We start from the raw sequence: 26,191 nt of genomic DNA, 5'->3' as shown, positions 1-26,191 counted from the left end.
CACCTCAAGCTGACCAGCTTGGCTCCGAACCCGTGCTATGATCCTGCCTCCACTGGTCCAGTGCTGCTGTAATTTGTGGGCGGGCCCTGAGGAGATGTCACTGCAGGTGCCCAGATGCTGAGGCAATGTCACAGCCAGAAATGCACCAGGACCATGAAATGCCAGCACTGTGATGTGGACCCCACTCCCACCGCCGCCACGGCCCCACCGTGCCTGCAGCTGAGGTTTTGAACATCCCACATCACTGATGGACACACTAGACCCCCACAGAGAGAAATACAGTCACTGCTCTACTGCCAGCCCCAGGGAGGAAGCTCTCTCAACACTGCTGGTACCAGCTCCAGCTCCATAGTTGCTCCAATTGGTTTTCCATCCCCACTGGTAACCCAGTGAGCTTTTGGAAAGAGGTAAAGCTGCAACTGGGGATATAGGGGAGGCTGAGTGGATTTCTGTGCCCACGTCTTCACCACCATCAGAGGACTGGCAGCAAGGGGGTGAGACAGTTAGAGCATTCCCAGTCCAGCGAGGTAATGGGAGTTGTCCTCATAAACATGTACCTTTTAATTGGCAAATCTTCTCCGAGCTGTGCCAATTAACTGCTAAACACAGGGTGGGATTGCCTGCAGTTGCAAATATGCTTTGATTTATAACTGCCAGTGAATTAACCCCCTTTGACATGAGGCAAATCACAAAACTACTCTGTACTCCAGTGCAATATATGGTGTTTGAAGCCACCTGGAGAAATTCTGCAGAGGAACGGGGACTGCTAAACTCAGAAGCTTCGCAGCAGGACCCATGATTTGGGGCAGGGATTTCTCAACTCATGGGACTGTTTCCCATGGAAAGTCCACAGATGCAAGCCTGTCTGAACCCCTCAATACTAGCCCAGGCAACAGACTTAGGAATACGGACTCTAATGAAAATTACAAACATATCTGTGCCTACCAAAAGATATTTAAGAATTAGACAACGCCCCAACAAATTATAAATGCAGTTCATAAAACATTTGCAGGTGCTATGGAAAAACAAATAGCAAACAGCAAAGCAAGGAATCAATTAATACTACAATTAGCAAGAGAGAATGCAAACAAAGACTGCAGAAAAGTTACAGATGCATTACCCAAAGTGAATCCATCCTTAGAGGAAATTATTAATGCATGTGCTAAGGATTGGAACTGGATCATATAACATGGACTTGTTAGCTAATTCTATTACAGCTGTGGTAAAACTGACACCCCATTGCTACAGATGTGGACAAGGCCACTTGAAGGTAAATTGTCCCCACAGGTCCACCCCACTGGGGACATCACAAGGACAGAGAAGTGTAAATGCAAGCTGCAACCAATGTGCGAGGTTCAGACATGAGACCAAACTATGCAAGTCTAAATTTCATACTAATGAACAATTTCTCAAGGACCAGGGAAATGGGAGACTGAGCGTGAAAGGGAAACATGTAACGATACCAGCATTTTCCTACCCTCCAGTGCAAGCCTGTGTGATCAGTTCACAGCAAGGACAAGAGGATCAGCTAGAATGGATGTTTTCACCTCAGTCCCAATAACTATAAGCTCACTAAGGGCACATAAAGTCCCTTTTGAGGCTCAGAGGCCCATAGGGAAAGGACTGAGTGCACTGCTAATAGGGAGATCCAGTGCCACTTTGCAAGGTATTTTTGTGCACCCAGATGTTATCAACGCTGATTTTACAAGACAAATACATATTATGGTATCAACTCCTACTCCACCTGTAACTATCCCCGCTAAAACCCAAATTGCACAGCTCATTCCTTTTAAGCCTTCTGTTCCCAAAGCAGATTCCAGGGTGCAAGGAGACCAAAGCTTCAGATCAACAGGAGAGCCCCAGGTGTATGAACTCAGGACGTAGGTGATCAAAGACCTAATATGGTTTGTACTGTTATGATGCCTCAGACAAGGCCCTCACAGATAAAAGTCAATGAGATAATTGACACAGAGGCAGATGTCACCACCATCTCTGCCAACACATGGCCTTAATCGTGGCCTGCCACACCTGTGGGACCTGCCCTTGCTGGCCTCAAAGGGACCACACAGAGCTGACTGAGGAGCAAACTTGTGTTGGTTAAAAACCCAGATGGTCAAACTGTTGCCCTGAATTTTCTTGCTTTCAAGTGTTTGAATCTTCACAGCATGATTCTCACAGAGCTTGATATAAACTATATGTATTTTTAGAAATTATCTATGTGTTTTGCATAGTTCTTCTCTGAGAGGAGAACTTAATTGATGGTAAGAGTGACCAATGAGGTCCCTGAGGTCACAACCTTTTGGCCAATCCTTGGCCTTCTGTATAAAGTGTATATAAGTTGATGGAGTCAGAAAAATAAAGAAGCTTTCCATGTCTGACCTGCTGCTGGCTGCTGTCCTCTGTGTGGGTCTGCACCCATGTCGCAACTGGTGACCTCTCCATGTGAGGTGGACACATCAAACAGCTAAGATTCAACCATATGTCCCCGCTGCATCACTTAACCTGTGAGGGCGGGATGTTCTGTCAGCATGGGAAGTCTGGGTGGGGACAGATTTTTAATGGGTGCCACTGTATTGAAGGGTGTAAAGTATCCCTTTATTAGCTCTAAAATAGCTCACTACTCAGCCTGTGTGACTACCATAGTAGTCCCTTGGGAAGGAGAAACTGGACTTTCTAAAAGCCCTGGTACAAGAGCAACTAGTTCAGGGGAACATAGAACCATCTCTGAGCCCTTGGAACACCCTGGTATTTGTTGTAAAAAAGAAATCTGGTAAATGGAGGTTGCTCCATGACTTGGGAAAAATCAATGCTGTAATAGAAAGCACGGGTGCTTTGCAACCTAGTATGCCATCTCCTACCATGATACCTGCCACCCGGGACATTCTGATCATAGACTTGAAATATTATTTTTTCACTATTCCATTATATCCAAATGATACCCCAAAGTTTACTTTCACAGTGCCATCCATTAATAATGCTGCATCAGTGGAACATTATCAATGGAAAGTTTTACCACAGGAGATGAAAAAGAGCCCCACAATTTATCAATGGTATGTTGCACAGGCACTCTCATTAGTGAGAGAACAATTTCCAGGGGCATACTGTTACCACTACACACACAATATCTAAATAGCAGCCCCAACCATAAAAGAACTCTCACAGATTCAGCCAAGCCTGTTACAACCATTAAAAACATTTAGGTTGCAGATAGCACCAGAAAACGTGCAGCAGCAACACCCTGGAAATATCTAAGCCTCAAAATAATAGATCAGACCAATCAGCCACAAACGGTTCAACTTTCAACCAAAGTACAAACTCTAAATGATGTACAAGAACTTTTGGGTACCATAAATTGGTTCAGACTCTATCTAAGATTGACCAACTCACCATTAGCACCCTTATTTAACCTCCTAAAAGGTAATCCTGAGCTAAATTCCCCCAGAAAATTAACTTGAGATTAACAAGTCCACTGGATATGCCCAGACGTATGCTTTACTGTATTAATTCTCATTGTTGATTTTCACCCTATCGGTATTATTAGACAGTAGGATACTCACTGGCCCAACCCTTTGCACATTCTAGAGTAGATGTTTACCTCATCAACCAAAAAAGATGGCACCTACTGTCTTTGAGCTGATTGCACAATTAATTATCAAATGCTGCCAGAGGTGTTTATAATTGAGTGATAGAGATCCTTAAAAAATTATTATACCTGTGATACAAGGACAATTTGAATGGTGCTTTGCCAACAGCACAGCTTTACAAAGTGCCTTGCAAAATTTCTCAGGACAAATTACTTACCACCTACTAAGCCAGAAATCACTGCAGTTAAGTGGGGAAACTGCACTGTCTCTAAAACCTCTGAACAGCCACACATCCCTAAAATGTGTTACAGTATTCACCAATGGTTCTAGAAAAATAGGAAAAGCCATTGTAACATGGAAAGAAGAAGGTGGGTGGCAAATATTGAAAAGTTGTGAGAGGAGATCAGCTAGTAGAGCTATGTGCTGTAGCCATGGCTTTCCAACGTTTTCCCCATATCCCTCTAAATGTTGTGACTGACTCTACCTATGTAGCTGATATTACAAAGAGATTGGATTGGCACTATTAAGAGAAATTAACAATGCACCACTATTTGACTTACTAAAAACTCTGTGCCATACCATCCAAGCCAAAACTTGCCTTTATTACATCTTAGATATCAGAAGTCACACAAATTTACCAGGTTTCATTACAGAGGGCAATGCTCAAGCAGATTGGCTGGCTGGCCCTGCTGGGACAGCACCACAACCAGACGTGCTTGCACAAGCAAAGGTATCACATGATTTTCTCCACCAAGGTGTCTGAGCCCTACAGCCACAATTCCAGCTGTCAAACACAGATGCTTGTAATATAGTTAACACTTGTGCTGACTGCCAAGGCCATATTGCACCACCTCATAGACTGCATGCTTTGCAAATCTGGCAAATTCATGTCACACACATCCCTGAATTTAGCGATTTAACATATGTATATATCTCAATTGAAACCTTTTCATTACCTATATGGGCTTCAGTATACACAAGAGAAAAACGTCAGGATACCATCGTACACTGGCAATCAGCCTTTGCTGCTTTAGGTATCCCCCACACCATCAAAGCAGACAATGGCCCTACATACATGTCACAAAATACAAGACAATTCCTACAGCTCTGGGGTGTGTCACACCACACTATTATTCCCCGCTCAGCAACAAGACAGGCCATCATGGAACGTGCACATGGCACTTTAAAATGTATGCTTGATAAGCAGAAGGAAGGAATGTGTGGTAAGACTCCACAGAATAGAATAGCTAAAGCTATCTATACACTAAATCATTTGACAGTATTAGAAAATTCCCAGAACCCAGTCATTTTAAATCACTTTTTATCATTACAATTATCCAGTGATGTCCAGTCGCTCAAGCCCAAAGTAATGGTGCAAGACCTTATCACGGGAAGGTCTCTAGGATCTTATTACCTCAGGACAGAGATATGCTTGTGTCTCCAGGGATACCAGAACAGAACAGATACCTGCCAGATGTGTGCACCATGCACTACATCCTGCTTGGGACTACAAGCAACACTCTTCTAATAGACCCTAAACAGACATTGTAGAGCCCTATGTGGAGCAATGATTGAAACAACTTGTGCACCCACCCCATGGAAACCTGGGACTCTTGAAGTGACAGTTTATTTATGGATTTTATTTGTTTACAAAGTGTTTCTTCTGTTAATAAGTTTTTCTGAGGGTCGTAAAAGTTGAATGGCTTCTTGTTTGCAGTGTTAAGTTGTAATTTATAAGCACTTATCCTGCTACATGCTAGCCTGAAGGATTGTGTTATTGGTGATCTCACCAGACAGCTCCTGGATGTGAGTGTTGCAGCTCCAGCAGTACATAAGATACATCGCTGGCTAGGGAGAGCTGAGTTTGTGGGGTTGGGTAGAAAGTCTCATTCAAACTACGCTCATGCTGTCTGTCTTTGTCATCCTGTCTGCAAAGGGCCCTTGCGGAAAGGATAACAAAGAACACTGTGCATTTTTTTAATAAAACAGAAAGGGAGAATTGGCACAGCACAGCTGGTCTGAAGCTGGGCAGATAAATCTGGCCATAAATAACAAATCCAATCCGGCCAGCCCAGTTCAGTATAGAAAAGTGAACAAGTCCTGGGTAATCCGTGATTGGACGGATTTGAACTCAAACAGGGACCCCAGCCAATCCCATCCAATCCTGAATGCAGACATTTCATTGGCCAGGGAGCTGGACGGTGCTCAGACCCGACCAATCAGGTGTTCAGGCGCAGGAATGTTGAGCCCCCTATAAAAGGGGGCGGCCATAATAAATCTGGGCTGTTTTGTCACTCGGTCTCTGTGAGTCCTGTTGCATGTCTGTCTCCAACCTACAACCGTAACTTAATGTTTGTAGATGCAGAAAGGTCTGGGGTGAGATTACGGGATTCAGAACATGATGTAGGAAATTCTGGATCTGCCAAAGTGAAATGTTTTGGGGCCTTGGACAATGAGCTCATGAGGACACGCTTGGCCGGCCACAGGCCCTGTCAGGACCTCTGCCCACAGCCCCGCTGCCCACTGAGAGCCAGGGAGACCCTTGGCTGGGGCACAACCCTCTCCCTCTCAACCCATTTGGCTTAGCAGCTGCAAATCTCATGGCAAGAAAGCTTTTAAGGACAACAGTTGAGGAATGAAGGGCTTGGGAGGAATTACTCACCCCTTCTTCCCACCCAGGCAGGACATGCCCTGTGACAGCAACATTGCCCTCCCCTGCCCAGCACTTTCCTGGCATCTGCCACCATTACTGAATCCAGTTATTGGTGCATGGGTGGCACAAGTTGCTGGTTCAGTAACAAGGACAGCAGAAGGTGCTTGAAATACTTCACTTTTGGCAAAACTACCTGTTTTGAGAAAGGCAAGCATAAAAACCTCAGTGTACTCCTAAAATAAACACAAAGCACTGTAAATGGATTTGTGCATCACAAAGGCCTGAAATCCTGAAGAAACTGCAGGAATTTCAAAGGGCCAAACCCACTGGCAGCTGGAGGGTATCTCTGTCTGCAAAACAAACCAACACCTTAGGCACAAAGCAATCAATGCTGAGTCACCCCAGGCTATTCCCGGGCTGTGACTCAGCTGGACCCCAGCCGTGCTGCTCTAACCTGGCAGCCTTCAACCTTTCCCTGAGCTCTTTGCAGTTCTGCTCAATCCATCCAGGGACAAATTTTCTTCCTTGGGAAGTGTCAGAAAGAGCAAACTCAGAGCAGACGCCCTTCAGCAAAGTTATACAGCACTGGCTATATCAGGCTCTCTTTGTACCAGGAGCTGCTGCTGGAAAAGCAGAGCTGGGAGTGTTTCTGGCCCTTGAGGTGCCCCCCAGCACTCCCTGCCTTGCTCTGAAATGCCTCTAACAAGGCTGCCCTGCCCGCAGCTCTGGTGAGTGCCAATCTGCAAAACTCAGTGCACACCATCACCTAGGAGTAAAGAAATGCATCCCACAGGAAAGTCCACAAAGCCATCTTGTCCCAAGTCCTGCTGATAGTGAGAAGCAGAGCATCATCTAAAAACACACTTAGAGCACAAGCTGCTCTCATGCCAAGAAACTGCTGCTGAGTCCTGGTATATGTCCTGCTCCCCTATTCCCTCCTCCATCCAATCTCAGCTCTTCCCAATAGCTCTCCAAAGGCAAAATGACCTCTCTAATTTCACCCAAAGGGTCACTCAGCCACAATGGTGGTGTTGGAGATGCCCAAACACAGAGCATCTGCCGTAAGGCTCCTTGCACCATCTTCCTCTCCTTCTAGTCACTGTTGCCTGCTCCAAAATGCCCCAAGACAAATTCTCCACAGGGCAAAAGGTGCTGCAAGCCATGCAGCAGAGAGGGATACTCCTCTTCCACATCCCCTGTTCAGGCAGGGCAGCTGGCATATCCTCCCCAGGAAGTTCTGGACCTCTCCACTCCAGGGTGAGCATCCATCTGTCTGGCTGTGACATCTGCCTGGCCACAGGTTAATGCCCAAAGGTCCTTCACTGCTGGGTACCAGCAGGCTGATGTCCCCTGTGTGGCAGAAGAGTGGTGGCCCTGCAGCTGACAGTGGACAGATAAATAAACCCCATTCAACCAGAGCTGAGATAGTGGGAAATGTTTTCCATTGGTGATAAAAAGTCTCCCTCGCTGGCATCAGTAGCCACAACCTAAAAACAGTGGCACAAGCCCTAAGCATCCCAAGTCCAGGCTTAGGGACAGGCATGACTTATCCTGACACAAACCTGATTCCTACCTTTTAAAAGCAAAAGAAGCTGAGAGCGCAAAATTGTTGTCAAAGACACTCCAAAGAAACAATGTGGATGTTTCACCCCCAACAATGGGGACCTTGCCAAAGACAAAGCCAACACTACTGAGCCTTGCTGCAATTCCACTGATGTGTCCCATGTATTTCCAGTCACACTGCTCTTCTGAACAGAACGTTGTGGCCTCTCCAAAGGTCAGGTGGGCCCTTATGACCACAGGCTCCTTACAACCACATCCACCTTGGTGTTTGCACTGGTGGCCCACCCAGGGGAAGTGGTGACAGCAGCTTGGCAGGGCAGTGATGTCCCCACTGCCGAGAGAAACAGGTCATTCATATGCAATTGTATGAGGCCGAGGTGATGGAAAACCTACACCAGGGCAGCTCCCCGCCCGCGGAGACATTCAATCAGTGCTTAGCTCTGCTCACTTGCTCGACAGATGCAGAGGACACCCAAAGGACCTATTCCACAGCACAAACACAGGCAAGGTTGGTGCCAGCCTGTGTCCTGGGCTAGGCACAGCCCCATGGGATGAGTCTCAAGAGTGTGGCATTCCTCAAAGGATGCCACTGCGGGCCTGTGCTGGGCCTTGAGCCACAGAGCACCCCCCTGCCCTGAGCATCTCCTTGCCAGGTGTGGGATGACACATCTGAGGAAAAAGATGCCTGTGCACCGCCCCCGACAAAGGTCCCAGGGTCCCTGCAGCAGCCTGTCACAGGGATCCCATAATAAAATATGACACAGCAGCAGCAAAAGCCCCCACAGAGCACCAATCCCAGGCTGGTATTGCTCTGCTGGCAAAGTCACTGCTCCCCACTGGAGCTGCCCTGGGGCTCCAAGAGCTGCTCACCAGCACACCCAAAGTTTGACTGGTATTTCAGGTCTGGGTTGCCACATGCCCAGAAACCTCAGCAGCATTTTCTTTGAGGTTTCCGAAAACACAAGCTGGCACCACAGTGGTGAAGAAGAAAGGAGGAGAGGAAACAGAGAATAGACAGAGTGTAAATCAAAGCACTTAAAAATGGGACTTACCGTCCTCAATGATGACCTTGATGAGCCGAACTGAACCATTTCGGGCTTTGGCAAAAAAGTCCCTTAATTCTGTGGTGGCTGAAAGAACCAAAAACATTGTGATCAGATTTAGCAATCAAAGCAGGTGCTGGGTTGCTCAGTGACTGACCAGAAAGGGGATCAACTTGGCAGGACAGAAAACTTAAAAAAAATTTAAAAAATTAAATCTCTGGTGCCAAAAAAATTATAATGAAAAACTAACAATACAAAACTCAAAAAGCTGGGAGAGAAGAGCTGCGTCTCCCTGAGGCGTCAGAGTTAAATAGCAGCTGGGAGCACATGTGATCCAGAGAACCTGATACTTGGCCTGGGTGAACATAATCACCCAAATTTAGATGATGGCTTGGCCAGTGCAGGCAGGGAGAGCTCAAGTGACAAGTTGATTCTCTGTAAGAGTGGTAGGGTTGGCATAGCCGGGGTGGCTGGAGGATGTCCTGACAGGCTGTAATGTCCTGGGAACATGTGACACATGGCAGGATGCTGCTCCCGAGTGGCTGGGAACCAGCACAGCTCCAAACTGGAGAAGCTGGTTTGAAGCTGAGCCCGTGGGGAAGGGAAAGGCAACAGCCCCAGGGTTTTGTTCTGGAGATGGCAGGGCTTGGATTGCAGAAGGCTTTTGGGAAGTGTTTCAGGGAGCATTCCTCCTCACCCCACTCCCTGAGCACTAGGCAACGGCAACTATCTTCAGCATCATACCAGGAGGCAGCTGGAGGCACTGGATATTGAAGGAGCAGCCCACAGCCAGCACTGGAGGCTTCATCTGCCCACCCTGGAAGCATCACTGGCACAGAGCTTCCCGTGCCACCTGGGACATGCTCCGTGTGAAGGCAAAGCCCTGGAGATGTGGCTCGGCGGGGCCAACCCCCAACAAGGATCACCTCCTGACCTGGCTCCCCCTAAAGCCACCCAAGCCCTTTCTTGGATGTAGCAGTGCAGCAAAGGGGGCCCTGGGAGTTCAAAGCTGCTCTGCTTGTTAGAAATACTCAAGAAACTGGTGTTGCAAAGGTTAGAGATCTGGGCAGAGACCCCTTAACCCACACCAGGATTCATGTTTGGAATCTCCATCAGCAGCCCCTCCATTCCTAGTGCTTTGCTGTGCCGAAAGAGCAAGAAGCTGGAAGGAACCTGGAGCCTGAGAGCACCCACTAAGGCTAAGGCACATGGCAAAGGCAGCCATCCCTACAAGGGCCACATCCATTGCCTGCAGTTCTTCCAGCACTGCAGTCCCTCCACCTACCAGCTTCAGCACAGTTCCAGGAGTTGTCTTGATGTTACCTGGCACCCGCACAAGGGACACGGGCAGCCACCGACTGTCACTCAGTGGTGCCCTCAGTCCCCTGGAGGCAGATCCTGGGCTGGGGCACTGCCCGCAGCTCCCCAGCCCTGAGGGAGGAGGAATCCCTGGGGAGTTCACAGGAAACTCCTGCCTGTCCCCCACAAATGACACCTCTGCAAGGCATCTGCTCCACCAGCAGAGGTCTGGGTGCCTTCTCCTCCCACAGAGAGAAGAGGCACACATGAGGAAGAGCTCCCAGGCTGGCTCCTTGCAGGCAGCAGCTCCCACACAAACCCAGAGGTACCATCCTGACAGGACCCTGCAGGAATGGGCAGACAGACACCCCAGCAAAGGCACATCACTCCTTAATGGCATTTGAGAGGACAAAGAGAGGGTTTGCTGGTGTATTCCCACCACAAGCACGCTCCCTCCAACAGCATCAAGGCATGTAGCTCTCCCAGTTCTCAGAGCAGACAATCACCCTCTCCTAGTGCCAGCTGGGAGCTCAGCCTACTCCTGCTGTGCCCAACCAAGGGATACTATGATATTTTTAGCCCCCTTCCCTGTCGAGAGCAGCTGTTTCCTTCTGGCAGCATCTGTGGTTACTGCACACACACAAGGCGGAAGAGGAAGAGAAAAAAACATTTATACACCCAGGAAACCTCATGCAGGAGACAAAAGCTCTTAATAAGCTTTAAGTTTCACCAATTCCTATCACACTGCAAAACTATGAGAGGATAACGTTGCTCTTGGATGTTTCTATAGCATCACGTCCAGGGAAGAAATAGGAAAGCTCTGCAGCACTAACCAGCTTGAAAATCCCTTCCGTCTGACCCCATCCTTCCCAGAACCCAAAGGCAGTTGGTGGTCTGGAAAATCAGGAGTCTGGGCAAATGCAACCCTGTAGCCCACTTGGAAATGGTAAGAGTGCCTTGAAGATCAAGAGCTGATTGGCATTGGATGATTGGCAGTTGAGTGGTTGACAAGTGACAGCCAAGCACTGGGGTCTGTGTGGGTACCCAGGGGTTGAAGGGGATGAGGAAAAGCCTGGATGCTGCCAGAGAAGCCAAGCACACCACAGGAAATCCCACAAGGTCTTCCAAGGAGGGAGACTATTTCCAGAGGAGACAGCAGCAAAGCTTTCAAAAAAAACTTCAGAGGGAGCTTGCAATTTAATTCTACTGGTGTTGGGAAAGACCAGACAGGAAGGACTTATGAATATGACTGCATGATAAAAAATACTGCAGATACAAAACCTGAGTGAAATAGGAATGAAAGCCAGTTTCGAGATGTGTGCATGGCAGGCAGGAAAACGGTGATTAAGCTCACAAAAGGACAAGAATGTTGCCTTTCCACCTTGGGAAAAGACATCCAGGAACAAATGCATAAGAAAAAAGTCTGTAGAGAGTAAAATGACATGGTAATGCAGTCGTTCTTATAGGCTGCATGCAAAGTTTGTAGGTTTTGTATCTCACACTAGTGGGTCAATGTGAATTAGAATATTCAACAGAAAAAAGGATATATTGTATTGTCACAAGAGGATCGCTCTCTTGTCTTGTCCACTCATCTCCTCCCCTCTCTTGTCTTGTCCTTTCCTCCTCGCTCTTACCCTCTTATCCCCTCTTACCCTCCTTTCCTCGCTTCTCCGCTCTTGTCCTCTCCTCCCCACGTTTTTCCCTGCTCCTACCCCGTTTTTACCCCTTAGCTCTCTTCTATCTCTCTCTCCCCATTCTCTCTTTAGAGCTTTGCTCCAGTCCAGGCTGGTGGCTGGAAGCAGGCCTGCTTTACCCACGACCCTTGTAATAATAAAGCCACGTGTTTCTAGAGCATCTCAGGTGTGCAGAGTTCCTTGTCGCTGCCATCCACAGAGAAAAATCCCAACATACTGGGGTTTTTTTTAAGCAATTTTCATTTAAATAAAAATACCAGAGTGTCTCCAATGTCCCCTTCTGCCTCTCACAACACAGAGCCAAGAGTCAGTGAGGAGGGAGAGGAATAAACCAGGGAAGGTTTGAGCACGAGCTCAGCAACTGCTTCATTATGGCATGATTACAACTTAATTGGCACAGCAGACTTGACGAGATGGCTTGCGTGCCTGAAATATTAATAGAGAAGTCCACAGTCGGCTCTGGAGGAAGAGCTAGAGGAGACTTCGCCCTGGAGATGATGCCTCATCCTGGCATCCCCTGCCAGGAAGTCTCCAGGATACAACCCAAGAACTGAAAATCCCATGTGTGAGGAAACCATAAAAACCGAAGGAGGAGCAACAGGGCACAGGACTGAAAGGGACTCACACATCCAACTCACCCTCTAGACATGGGTTCCTGGAAAATCCTGAAACAAATAATACAGAAATAAATCCAAGCTGGGCTACAGCCAGTGTGGATCTACTGAGGCCAAGATGCATGAGATCCCTCATGCTTCCTCCAGCAGAGCCAGAGACCTGTGGGCTTCAGGGGTCTTAGCTCAGCTTCTAAGTGTCTCCAAGTGTCAGATGCCAGCCTGGGAACATGGTGGTGGTGGTGAACCTCCATGGCATGGACACAAAACCGCATGGATAACTCACTCAGGGAGAAATCAGAGGTGGGATTGAGCAAGGTGTCCTGGGCACCTCTGGTGGGTCGAGGTATATCCACATTTCCATGAACACTTCTGGCAGCTGCAGCAGTGCTTCCTGCAGCTGTAAGGTGGGAAGCTAGAGGAGATGCAAGTGTGCACTGGAGAAAAATTCACCGTTTTCTCAGGAGACTGGAGAAATGGGCTGAGAAAAAAAGAAATAGGATGAAACTCAATAGGAAGCAATGCATCTCAACTGGGGAAAGGATCAGACAGGGCAGGATCCAGCAGCTCCAGAGAAGAGAGGTGAGTCACAAGCCAAGTCCAGGTTAGTCACTTCACACTGCTGCAGGCAGAGTCATTTGAGAAGGCATGAACAAGAGCATGACCATGTTATCTGGTGCTGACAAGGCTGCAGGCACAGCACGAACAGCACACCCAGGCTCAGCATCGTGCAAGGAGCAAGGCACAGCACAGACAGCACCTGTGCCAGAGGGCAGCGTGCAGGAGCCACCAAAGGAACTGCAGCTGGTCAGCCCAGGGAAGAGAAGAAAAATCATTAACAGCTTGTACTGGTTTTCCAGCCAGAAACATCAAGACCCACCTTGGCATTCAGGAAATTTCATGTTGACATGACCAAACCCTGTGAAGAATGTCATGTCTCTATCCCTGCCCTGAAAAATGGATGTTGCTGCTTGGGATGTTGCTGCTTTGATGCAGCATGAGCTCAGTGGAAACTGAGGAACCTTCTGGCCTTTCTACAAGGCAGCCCTGCTGTCGACCCTCCTGGAAGACCTGGTGGGCACATGCACCCATGCCTCCTCAGCCACTCAGCCACTGAGTCCTGCAGCACCTCCCTCTCCCACTTGTTTGTAGGCTGCAGATGAGTAGTCCCCTGATCATGAGCAACCTGCATTTAAAAGCCTGATAACAGCACGTCTCAGGTGCAAGGCTGTCCCACACAGACTCCCAGCCCAATGGCACCTGCCACCCATTTGGGATGGAGGGCTGAGCAGAGCCAGCTGATGACACCAGGGCATCCAGGCTGAGCAGCTCACAGTGTGGCAGGGAGGTGATGGCTGGCCAGCAGTGGCCTTCAGGTGGCCCTGACCCTGCAGGCAAACAGCCAGAGGAGAACTGGAGCTGGTGCAGGGAGGGCAGGATGGTACCTCCCCTCTGGCAGCACTGACCAAAAGGTGCAGACCAAAGCTCCAATTCCCTCAGCTCAGGGAGCAGCCACATCCTTGCACCTACTGACAGACACGGTGCTTGCAACCAGAGGACTGCCCTGTGCTGGGATGTGCCCGTTTGGATCAGTCCCCCAGAGATTTCAGTGCTGGGCTTGAAGAATTGCTCCTGTTTAAACTGCTGAACGATGGCGCTTGCGGGTACCACCCCGCCAAACAGCGTTCCCAAACGGAGCGTTTTCAAGCTGTTTACACCCCCAATTAGCTTCTCTGAGCAGAGACGGGCTGCAAGGAGCCCGCAGGAGGAGAGAGGCAGTGATGACAGCTGTAGCCACAGCAACGGGCACTCTGTCCCCGGGGATGCCGGGGGTGCCCGCAGAGCCGCCCGCACAATCCCCGGGGAGCACCGCGGGATGGGGATGGAGGTGACAGCCAGGGCGCCTTCCCCGCGCGTCCCCTCCTCCGGCCTCTCGCCCACTTGTTGGGGCAGCAACAGGTTTTTGCTTGTCTGACCCTTCCCCATCGCCCCTAGGCAGTGCCCAGCTCCCAGATCAATAATACATGCTCCCTGAAACAGATGCCTCTCTCAATACATCAAGTCACCTTGCCCTCCCGATGGGAAACTCGAGCCTCCGGCCATCAATCTTTCATTCGCTGGACATAATCTCCAACTCGATGCCACTGCAAGTGGCTGCTTTCCTTTCACTGTCTGGGGCACAGCGTGCCTGGGATGCAACAGGGAAACTCACCCAAAAATCCAGCAAAACCCAGGCAAAACTTGTCCAAGTTCCAGGGATGCTTGGCTAGACAAGAAGTCAAGATGGTGATGAATAAAACATGGTTATACTTGCATTACCCACACTTTCCCTGCCCAGGCGGCTCTGCCCAGCTCCTGATCTAGGCATCCAGGAAAGGATACAACTGCAACAGCCACAAAATAGTTTTTGCTGCTGCTAAAATTCCTTCTTTTCAGTCTATCCCAGAGTAACTCCTTTATGCAGTGCTTGCTCAACTGACTTGCTGCAGAGAGCTTTTCTGCCAATGGATACAGTTGGCAAGTTTAAGCTGTAAGAGGATTTTATTTCTCACCATGGAAAAAATAAATATGTCCTTGCAGGGAATCTTTTCTGAGGAAAAAAAGCTACAGATGTCAGAAGAAAATAGAAAGAAGGAGTGGGGTGAGGGGAAAAAGGACCAAGAGAAGAGACAAGCAAAGTTTTCCTCCCAATTTTCTGTGGGGCTAGACTGTATTCTTGCAGGATTTCACATGGACAGCTCCTGGCTCTTAGTGCAAATCCTGCCCAGAGACTTTCAGCCACCTGCCTGACACCAGACGTTTGCTTGTCAACACCTGCTTTTCCACGTGTGCCCAGGACTTGTCTTGTCTACACTTTGCCACCTTGGATTGGAGTTATTTGTCCCTTCCCTTGCTCCAGAGTAGGCAGCACTCACCCTGCGGGCAGCATCAGTTGGATCCTGGGGCAGAGTGGGATTGAAGGACACATGGTTGGTCCTTCCTTGCCGTTCCTTTTCTCCACCAGTAAAGCCACCAGCAGAGCACTGGTTTGTGCATTGGAGGGGGTAGGCACCAAGGGACAGACCCTGGCCATGATCTCACCGCATTTAGTCTCTCACTGCACATTTTCCAAAGGATTTTCTCTATCCACTTTAGGTGCTTGACTTCAAGGGGTTTCACATCTCAGAGCATTTATCTGGTGTTCCACCAGCACTGCCGCTCTGGCCATCCTGACGTGCCCTCCACTTGGATATGGGCCATACTCCAGTGGGCATCAACCTCCAAGGTAGCCTCAGAAAAAAGACTGGGTCTGGTTCCTCAAAAATATCCTTGCAGCAGCCCTGTGCCCTCTGTTCCCCATGAGTAAAAGGGGCCATGAACCAACTATCCCTCCTTCTCCTCCTCCTCCTCCTCTTCCTCCTTCTCCTTCTCCTCCTCCTCTGATGGCACCTTGTGACATGTCTCTGGTTAGGGGGTGCCTCCAGCATTCCAAAGCTGCCCTCCAAATTTGTGCATCCAGGTGCCTCAGGAGCCAGTGCTGCCTCCCAGCACAGCCAGAGGAGAGGGGCTAAGAATGTGGTGGATGGGCAGAGAAGGTCCTTCTTTCTCCTCACTTGAGAGCCAGGAAGCCACCTGCTTCCATGAAGACTTTTGCAGACCCAGGAGCTCCTGGGTCCCACCTCACTGCTCTTTTTTTACCCATCTGACAGCATTCCTGCCCATGTGCACCATGGTTATGCTTCTCCTGAAGCAAACATCCATTCCCACCAGATGCATTCCCAAAGCAAGATCCAGACCTGGGGCAAAGTGGCAGCTCAGCGGTGGATGGGAGCAAAGGTCCCCCCCTATCCCCAGGTCTTGCCGCCTCCCCCAAAAAGAGCAGGTACCAAACTCTATTTTTGAGTGAAAGAAACAAAATGCATTTGATTTCTCTACTTTTGAGATGGGAAAAATACCCTCTAAGAGACTTTTCTCTCTATCCAGTGGTCTTGAAAGAGATCCCAGAAGCAACTGAAAGCAGATGACCTCCCACCAGCATCAAAGCCCTGGTTCAGCATTGCCTTCCCAAGGTTCTAAGCTCAGGCAGCAAATGCTGTTCCAATCTAATGCCACTCAGAGCAAAATAGGGACTGCAAAAACACTCAATGAATCCTCCCAGCTGTAGCTAAAATGCAGGTTTCCAGTCCCAGGAAGCCCACAGCACCCTTTGACAGCTTCCAACCGCCTCCCCAGCCTGGCAGTCTCCATGGCAGCCTGGTTTTCTCGCCAGCACCTTCAAGAGAGCTGCCTGGGGTACCTAAAAAAAACCCCAATTAGCCTCTTGCCCCTGCATGAAAGGCTCAGGCCTGACTGCACTCCCTGACCCCCCAGTTCTCACTGCCATCGCTTCCCTTCCACCTGTTTCTCCCCAAAAGCTGGGATAATGTGGGAGTATCACAGCAGGGGGATGCTCCAGGGGTTCCCCACCACCACTTCACCCTGCCTCACACAGATCTAGCACAGTGTCAAGCAAAATCCCTCACCAGCTTGTCTGCAACCTCCCCTAAGCCAGCCGTGGAATCTGAGCATAGTTCCCCTGGGAGCAGATGTCTCACTGAAAATATGGGAGAAATGAGAATGAAAAACCAGAAAATGCTGGGTATACACAAAGATAACAAGGCCCCAGAAAGCAGGAAGAGGCAAATAATCCCTCCTCCTCAGCAAACAACAGACCTCAGCACCTCAGCAGAGGGGCTGAAAGTAGCAGTGGGATTGCTGTTCCTCATTCAATATGGAATCTGCTCTTTGCTGAGCAAACAGAATAATTCAATCACCATGACGGGGTGGGGCAGACTGAAATATCCCAAATCCACCTCGGGGGGGTGGTGGTTCCTTTAGAGCCTGGAGCACCTCAGTTGTGCACCACAGGTGTTGGAGGAGCAGATTTGCACTCAGAGAGGAAACAGCAGCTTCCCGGAAGAGACGCAGCGCAGCAGGGCATGGAGAGAGAACCCAGAGATGTCCAAGACGCTGCGACAGCAAGACCACCCAACACAAGCTATTTTCCATAACCACAGGGAGGTTTCTACACCACCCCCAGCCCAGAGATCTGCTGCCAGGGCAGAGCCATGAGGTCCACCCCCACCCTTCACCGCTGCAGCTCCCTGGGGGAAGTGGAGTCCCTTCCCCTTTCACGCTGACAGGGCACGTCACGTCCTACAGGGAACCCCACGGTGACCCCCAGCACTGGGGACAGTTTGCCAGCAGTGGGCAACCAAGGTCAGCGAAGGTCAGTGCTCTCAGAGAGAGCCAAGCTGGTACATCTCCCTCCCTGGCAGCTGCAGGGTGCTGGGAAGGACAGCACCAGCAGCACAGGAGCAGCTGGGCATGGCCAGTGAGCAACAGGCAGCAGCCTCAGGGGACACAGTGCAACAGGCTCTGCCTGCCCAGACCCCATGGACAGCCCTGCAGGGTGGGACCAGCACGCCCAGAGCTCAGGTGGGTGCAGGGGTCCATCCTGCTGATTTTTAACTTTTAAAATTATTGTTATATTTTACAAAACAAGGAAGATTTAATTAGAGCCTGAACTTTACCTCAGCCTAAGCCAGAAGCAATGAACCTGAACCCAAACGCCACCAACAACCACCAGCTCTCCTGGGCAAAAGCAGGAGAACCATCTAAGCACCATCGCTGGCCACTTCTCAGCTACAGCCCCTCCAGAAGCAACTGGAGGGGAAGGATGTTCTCGACCATGCTGAAGGAACAAGGATGCTCATGCCATGAAGGACCAGCAGGCACAAATCCCCACCCCGGCACAAAGGTGCCAATGTCCCAGCTCCCTCCCGGGACACGCTGCGGGCTGGATTCACACCCGACCGCACAGAGCAGGGCTCCAGGGGCAGCTGCTCTCACATCCCCGCTCGCATATTGATTCGGTTACATAAATTATGCAGCACCTCTACTCCTGATTAATATTGCTAATTGAGCTGGCGAGGCGGGGGGCAGGAGGGAAACACCGTGAGGACACACCGTCAGGCATGCACCAAGCACACTCAGAAATGCAGAAGCCGTCGCGTCGGGGTGCTGGCTGGGTCCTGTGTGGAGCGGGCGGAGAAATCGGGAAGCAGGAATTCACTCGGGCTCTCCGCAGCTCCCCTGGGCTGGGGAGCAGCCGGGGCCGAGCATCCCCGTAGGGAAGGGAGCGGTGGCCGGGGCTGCGGCCAGGCAGATGTGCGTGACACATCTGTCCCAGCACGGCGCGGCGGGTGCTGAGCATCAGCCCAGACAAAGGATGCGGGAGAGCCCCGCGCCGGCGGCACCCGGGGCCAGACCCCCTCCCGCACCTCCCGCCGGCACCCAGACTCTCCGAGCCTGACTCAGTGTCCCCCTCCCCCGCTAATCGCAGGAAATCTGCCAGTTCCTTCGGGAAGCTTCATCTCGTCGCCCCCATCGCCGCCGCTGCCGCAACACCGCCCGCAGCCCGGCGCGGCGGGGCCGGGGATGCGCGGAGCGCGGCCCGGGGGTGCCGATGGCGGGGCAGCCGGGCCGGGGCGGGGGCCGGGAGCGGGGACGGCGCCCGGGATGCCGCGGGGGGACGCGGGCGCTCGGCGGGCGCCGCTCACCGTGGATGCCGGTCTGGTGAGTCATGGCTCCGCTCGGCTCCGCTCCGCTCGGCTCCGCTCCGCCGCGTCCCGGGCAGGAAACGGCTGGGCAGGCGGCACCGCCCGTTCCGGAGCGCGGGGCCGCTCCGCTCCGCTCCGCACCGCCCCGGGGCGGGACCGCGGCCGGGAGGAGCCGGGAGGAGCCGCACCTGCCCCGCCATGTCGGGCGAGTGGCTGCGGCGGTGGCGCCGGGGCGGCCCCGCGGAGCGGCCCCGAGGAGCCCCGGCAGCGGGGCCGGGCCCGCCGCCCCCCGCCCTGCGCTACCGCCGGCCCAAGTTCCTGCCCGGCGGCGAGGAGGAGGCCCCGCGGGGCGGGCGGGCCGTGCGGGGAGCCGGGCCCGAGCGGCCGCTGCCCTGGGGCGCGGGATACGCCGAGTGAGTGGGGCCGGCAGCGGGGCCGCTCCGGAACGGGCTCCGGGAGAGCCCCCGCGGGGCCGGGCGGGGTTAGGGGAGCTCCCGGGGGCCGATACCGGGGAATAGCGCAGGTTTAGGGGATGTGGAGGGTGCGGGCGGGATTTAGGGGACTCCTGGAGGGGGGCCGGGGTGGTCGCACCCCACCTGCCCTTGCTGCGCCCCTCGGCTGCAGCCGCCCCTGGCCTGAGCTCGCCTTCCTGCACCATCCGCGGGCGAGGAGAGAGCGGCTTTCTGCTCCAGAGCAGGTTTGAAGTGGCAGTGAATCCTCCAGCGCCTCTCCGTCCCTGCCGGGGGCGGCACCAGGGCTCTGACAAGTGGACGGGGCAGCCCCGAGGGCAGCACCGCTCTTAACAAACTGTCTTTTAAAAAAAAAAGTAAGGGGAAGAGCGTGTTTTTAGAAATCTCTTGGTTTGCTGCTTTAAATGGCAGAGGGGATGGATCAGGCAGAACTCTAGCCAGGAGCTGTCCCCACGTCCTGGCCATTGTGGTGTTGGGATGGCGCAGGGTGAAAGGCAAGGAGAGCACACACCCATTCAGGGACAAGCATTACCAAGGCTGGAAGGAAATGCAAGGGTGGTGGTTCTGCAATGCGCTGTGTCAACAAGGAAATGCCACCGTATACCTGCGGCTGCTGACTTGCCTGAGGCCAGGGTGCAGGTCTTTGTCCCCAGCTGGGCTTTTCCCTCCTGCACATAAGTGACTTTCTATTTCAGTCATCAGCAGAGAGATCCTTGAGTCTGAAAAGGGAGCAGGGAGGATGGGGCTGGAAAGGAGGGGCAAGGTGCAGGGGTTGCAGAGCAGCCAGCACAGCTGGCTGGGAGCAGGAGATGTGCAGTGTGTCCCCACACCTTACCTGGCGTATTTGCAGGGTTATCAATGCTGAGAAGTCAGAGTTCAATGAGGACCAGGCAGCCTGCTGTCAGATCTCTGTCCGGAGGAGAGAGCCAGGCCTGGAGGAGGATGAGGAATGGCTGATCCTGTGCTCCACGCAGGTATTGCCCCGAGGCAGGCCGTGCTCACCCTGCTGCCAGCCTTTTGCTTCCACCCAAGGGCACAGGTTCAGGAAACATGGGATTGCTCCATCAGTCCTGCATGCCCACATGCTGAAACCCTTCTGTGGATGTGTTATGGGGACCTGTGTACCCCATGGCTGGCAAATATGTAGCTCTGTCTCTAAATGCCATTTCTACTTCCATGGCCCATGACTTGCAGCATTTGAGGTCATCTGAGCCCTTGGTGCCCTCACCTTTCCTGTCCTCCCTGTGCTTTCAAGGGCCAGTGTGTCTTGCTATCCCTTGGGCAGCAGTGTGAGAGCTGGGCACACGGGATGCTCTCACCAGACTCTGCCTCACTTCTTGTGAAATGGCCCCATCTCCTCTAACACAGCACATGAAGGTGTGTGGTGCAAATCCAGGTGCTCAGAGCTCAGATGATGGGTCTGGCAGAGCAGCACATGGACATCACTTGAGTTCTTGCTGCACAGATTTACCAGTGGCAGGGGAGAGTAGCTGGGGTGGAAAAGTCAGTCAAAACACACAGTGACATCCTGGCTGTGAGCCTGCCATCTGTACAACCTCCTCAGCCCCTGTCTTGTCCCTCTTCCTCACGGCAGTTTCTGACCGGTCACTACTGGGCGCTCTTTGACGGCCATGGTGGCCCGGACGCCGCCATCATCGCCTCCAACTATCTGCACTACTGCATCAAGCAGAAGCTGGAGGAGATTGTGGGAGGCATCACTGAGGCCCAGCCCCCCATGCACCTCAGTGGACACTGCATTTGTGACAGTGACCCCCAGTTCGTGGAGGAGAAGCACATCCACGCAGCAGACTTGGTGGTGGGAGCCCTGGAGAATGCCTTCCAGGAATGTGTGAGTACCCTGTGCCCACAGTCTGTCCCTCCCTGAGCCCTGGAAGGGCAGGGTCTGCAGTTCTGCTGCTCGCTGAGTAGGCTGGGACATTTGGCCAAACCTGTAAATGTGGTGAGATCATGCTGGGTCAGACCCCAAGGCCTGCCTCAGAGTTGTTTGCTGGCAGTGCTGACCCAGAGCAAAGCTACAGTAGCTCTGTACAATTCTGTAAGGTAGGAGGGTGGCTGTTGTCACACTTATACAGCACATACAAGTCTGAGCTCTCCCCATCATCCTCCTAAAGCATCCATAGTCCAGGAGCAGCAGCTGTGTAGGTTGTACAGAAGCAACATCGTCTGTTACTTTGCTGGTTTCCTGTGGTCCATCCACAGTCAGTTTTGGTTCTGGATTTCTGCTGGGAGGGATGAGACAGTGTAGAAAGCAGCAGCCAGGTCACGCCAGTCTCCAAACTTGAAACCAACAGGATGAAGTCATTGGTCAGGAGATGGAAGCTACGAACCAGACAGGAGGTTGCACTGCTCTGGCTGCCCTTTATTTCCAGGGAAAGCTGTATGTGGCCAATGCTGGGGACAGCAGGTGAGTCATAATAAACAGGGGAAGTTGCTGAGGATGAGAGCTGAGAGTTAAGCAAGGTTTTCAGCATCTTACTGTCCTGGTTTCAGCTGGGACAGAGTTCTAGAGAACACTGTTGAAAACCCACTGATGTTTAAGTTGTGCAAGCACTGCCCAGCAACAGTCAGGGACTTTTCAGCTTCTCACCCCACCAGCAAGGAGGTTTGGGGGTACAAGAAGCTGGGAGGGGACACAGCTAGGACAGCTGACCCCAAGTGACCCAAGGCATGTCCCACACCACATGGCACCATGCTCAGTGTGTGAACTGAGGGGAAAGGTAGCCTGCTGGGGAAGTGGCTGGGCATCAGTCAGCAGGTGGTGAGCAACTGCACTGTGCATCAGTCATTTTCTATATTCTAATTCTTTTCTCATTATGATTTTCCCTCCATTCCTGTCCTAATAAACTTTCTCTTAACCCACAGATCTTACTTTCCTTTTTCCCACTTATCTGCCCCACTGGGTGGGGGGTAGTGAGTGAGTGGCTGTGTGGTGTTCAGCTGCCAGGTTAAACCACAACTGTGATTTAATTCTACAGTAAATGTGCAGCCCAGCCATCCCCCTCCCACCTGGCACAGGACCTGTTGGAAGAAAGGTGCTCTCATGCCTTTTGGAACAGTTTGGGGATTTCAAGGGACTAAAGCTCCCCAGACACAGCATAGGGGTGGTAATACAGCAGTACACTCAGCTTGGCAGGTGAAGGGTGATTTCCCTGACTAGGCTGTGGCCTCCACATTCCTCTGACAGTGGGCTCGACCACTGTCAAACCAGGCAAATACAGTTCTCTGGTGCAACAATACAATTGGAACGAAGTTATTTGACATACAGTGGCATTTTTTAACAGTTTTGGGTGCACAGCTATTGTCTGGCACAGCTGAGCTTTGCCTCTTCCCCCTTGTAGGGCAATTCTTGTCCTGAAGGACAACATTGTGCCCATGAGCAGCGAGTTCACCCCCGAGTCAGAGAGGCAGCGAATCCAGCACTTGGTGAGTGACTCCTTCCACACATCACACAGTCCCGCTGCAAGCATCCCACTAGGCCAGAGAGGGCCTGCAGCAAGAGGACCTGCAGCTTTCCTTGAAGGCCACTGAGTGGCCACTCAGCTGGCACTAGCCAGAGAGGGCTGAGGTAGAAATTCAGCCAACAGTCTTTAGCATGGGAGATGCTCATGTCCTCATTGGAACACGCTGTCCCAGTTCTCATCTCCATTCTGCTGCTGTGAGTACCAGTCTTGAGGCAGAAGCAGCTCTGGTGCCCTACTCCACTGGAGCAGAACCTGTCCATGTTCACCCCTCCTTTCCCTCCTCCAGGCTTTCCTTTTCCCCAAGCTCCTGGATGGTGAATTCACCCGCTTTGAATTTCCACGGAGGTTGAAGGGAGATGATGTGGGCCAGAAAGTCCTGTACCGGGATTACTTCATGGAGGGCTGGTGAGTCCCGTCTGCCTGAGGGCAAGGCTGCAGCACAGGGCAGCTTTACCTGCTCACACCAACGGGGAAGTGAAGGGAGAAGGAGCACATCCTGCTAGTGAGAGCAGCAGCATGATGATAGGGAAGGATGCTGTGAGCAGCTCCCTCCAAAGGACCAGGGCCCTGACAGGGTGGTTAGAAAACAGTCAGGATAGTCCTGGTGTCCATGGTAGTGGGGCTGGTGCAGGGAGTCCCAGCCTGGTGCAGGCACAAGTTGGGGAGGAACAGGAGTGAGGATCACCTTGCCCCATCCTCAGTGAGCTGCCTGTGCATAGGGACACCACAAGGGTTCAGTCAGAGTCAGAATGCTCTGGCTGGGTTGTACTATCAAGTCAGACAAATCCCGAATCAACAGTGAGTTCTCTTTTCCAGGGGATACAAGACGGTGGAGAAAGCTGACCTCAAGTATCCTCTTGTCCATGGTCATGGGAAGCAGGTAGCTTAATGCTTTACACACTGGGAAGGCACAGGCAAGTCTTCTGGGGGTTCTCAGTGTCCCTATCACTCATGGTAGTCTGGGGCACTATAGCACGCCTGGAGCTCTGGTGTTCTCCAGCACAGCACAGTCCCACAGCCTAGATACAGCAGCTTCCTTTGCTGCCTGGGTGGTGTAGCCCAGAGCTCTCTGGAGCACCCTCCTCCAGAGTACAGCTCTGGAGCAGACAGCAGCCCTGAGGGAGCCTGCCCTTTTCTCATCTCCCCTTGCACACAAGAATTCGATTCAGATGAGAACTTCATCAGCTCCCACTTGGGACTGTCCCCTTTAGCTTTAGTGCCTCTCCCACAAACTGTCCTTGAGGAAAGGCTGAGAAATGAGCCTGGAGAGGGAAGGAGGAGGTTGAGAGAAGCAGTGACTGCAGCCATCCAGCATCTGCCTGCTGGGGTTGAGCAGAAAGTCCCATCACCTCCCCCAGCACTACAACCCACCTGCCACCCTGTTTACCAAGTCAGTGCAAAACCTCCTTTGCCAGGACAAACAGACACCAAAACAATTCAACTGTCTTTCTTGCTGACTCAGACTAAGAGCAGATGGCACCATGGGCTTCCTGAAGTCTGTAACATTACCCAGAGCACACCATGGGCCACATGGAGCCATTCACAGTCAGGCTGTTTCCACACTCCCATGAGGCCATTGCTTCTGATCACTTCTCCATCTCCAAAGTCTCCAGAGGCTGTTCTGGATGATGCTTGGAGAAAGGTCCTAAAGCAACACAAAGATCAGTCAGTACAAGCCACACATCAGCCTTTAAAGACACCACACCCTGACGTTTCAATCCTGTCTTGCTTTGTTTGGGGCCAGGCTCGCCTGCTGGGGACTCTGGCTGTCTCTCGAGGCCTGGGGGATCATCAGCTCAAGGTCATCGACACCAACATAGAAGTCAAACCCTTCCTCTCCTGCATTCCTAAGGTCAGCCACAGCACATGGGAGTTTTAGGGTGGAATTAAACAAGCTGCTCCTCTGTAGGATGCACCTTTTACAGACTTGGCAGGTTTTAGCATTTCTCCAAGCACCTCGTTCCCAGTGTGTCATCTCTCAGGGGGAGTCTCATCTCCCTGACCCCTCTGTTACGTTGCAGGAATTGTCACAGATTTACTCCTCTGCTTTCCAGGTGAATGTATTTGACTTTGCTCTGCATGACGTTAAGGAAGATGATGTCCTCATCATGGCAACTGATGGCCTTTGGGATGTTCTGTGCAACGATGAGGTGGCCCATGTGGTCAGGAGCTTCCTTGCAGAAAACAGGACAGATCCTCAAAGGTAATACCAGCTTCACCTTTGTTTTCCCTTCCAAAGAACCTGGTTAGACCTAAAGCAAGCTGAGATCCCACTGCTTCCAGGTCAGCTCTGGCATGACCACTCTTTCCTGTGACTTTGGAAACTGCCTGCTAATCTGTCCCCATCCTAAAGTAACAATTATAAAGCTGATGTCTTAAAAAAACTTGTTAAATTTGACAATATAAGACCACATCTCAACGTTGTACTTAATGGGAATAATTGCTATATTAGCCCAAGCCTTGCATTTTTCTACCCACAGGTTTTCAGAACTGGCCAAGTGCTTGGTATGCAGAGCAAGGGGAAAAAAGAGAGGCCACCAGTGGATGCTGGATGACAGCCACGAGGCGTCCTACGATGACATCTCTGTATTTGTCATCCCACTACACAACAGGGAAGAGGACTGACTGTCAGGATGACACACTGTGTTCTCTTACTGTGGTGCCATTCAGCATCAGCCTGGGAACTGAGGGATTTTTGCTGCACACATGTACGCTCTCTTCCAGCAAAACCAATTTGCAGTGGAACTTGAAACACACAGCCAGCACTTGGCACAGGATGAACAAGATAAGCTCCTTAATAACATGCAAGAGAAGCACAGTGGGCAACAAATCACTCCCCTTTCTCACTGCTGGACCAAGGAGAAACTGCAAAAGGGGCCACACAAGCCAAAGGACACTTCTTTGCGGTACACTCAAATCCATATTTCTGCTGATCCCTCTCCCTTTTTAATATTGAACAATAAGAATCAGTTGAGATCCAGCCAGTCTGAAGAGCTGGCTTTTAATCAGACTTGAACTAAGCTGAACTGGATGCATAAGCTAAAGCATCTCTCGTATCCATTTGCTGTAACGTGAGATATGCTGAAAACCTGGGAGCTGCTGCCAAGACAGCATTGGGCACAACCGTGCCTGTGGCATGGGAATGCTGGAGCAGTAGCCCAGACCTCTTGAGACAGTTGCCATTTGTAGGCAGCACCACCTCAAACCAAGG

At 51.5% G+C, this 26,191-nt stretch overlaps 2 protein-coding genes across 2 annotated transcripts in view; one reads left to right on the top strand and one right to left on the bottom strand.

Moving 5' to 3' along the window:
* Positions 1-19,125, bottom strand: part of TWF2 (twinfilin actin binding protein 2) — a 31,169-nt gene extending 12,044 nt beyond the window's left edge. Inside the window, exons 1-2 of the mRNA XM_083869112.1 lie at positions 19,029-19,125; positions 8,853-8,930 (exon numbers count right to left, since the gene is read on the bottom strand). Of these exons, the coding sequence (XP_083725238.1) occupies positions 8,853-8,930; positions 19,029-19,053 (103 nt within the window). The 5' untranslated portion in view covers positions 19,054-19,125. The remainder of the gene's footprint in view (positions 1-8,852; positions 8,931-19,028) is intronic.
* Positions 19,126-19,226: 101 nt separating this feature from the next.
* Positions 19,227-25,727, top strand: PPM1M (protein phosphatase, Mg2+/Mn2+ dependent 1M; the record flags this gene model as incomplete). Its single annotated transcript, XM_083869767.1, has 10 exons — positions 19,227-19,441; positions 20,349-20,472; positions 21,093-21,347; positions 21,811-21,923; positions 22,858-22,942; positions 23,267-23,385; positions 23,797-23,860; positions 24,725-24,832; positions 25,035-25,183; positions 25,461-25,727. The coding sequence occupies 10 exons, from the start codon at positions 19,227-19,229 to the stop codon at positions 25,603-25,605; spliced, it is 1,377 nt and encodes a 458-aa protein (XP_083725893.1). The 3' UTR covers positions 25,606-25,727.
* Between the last annotated feature and the right edge of the window lie 464 nt (positions 25,728-26,191).

This window comes from Zosterops lateralis, assembly GCF_965231275.1.
Source record: "Zosterops lateralis genome assembly, chromosome: 11".
Lineage (NCBI taxonomy): Eukaryota > Metazoa > Chordata > Aves > Passeriformes > Zosteropidae > Zosterops > Zosterops lateralis.
Note: the sequence above shows the minus strand (reverse complement) of the source record. Positions and strands in the feature narration are given on the sequence as shown.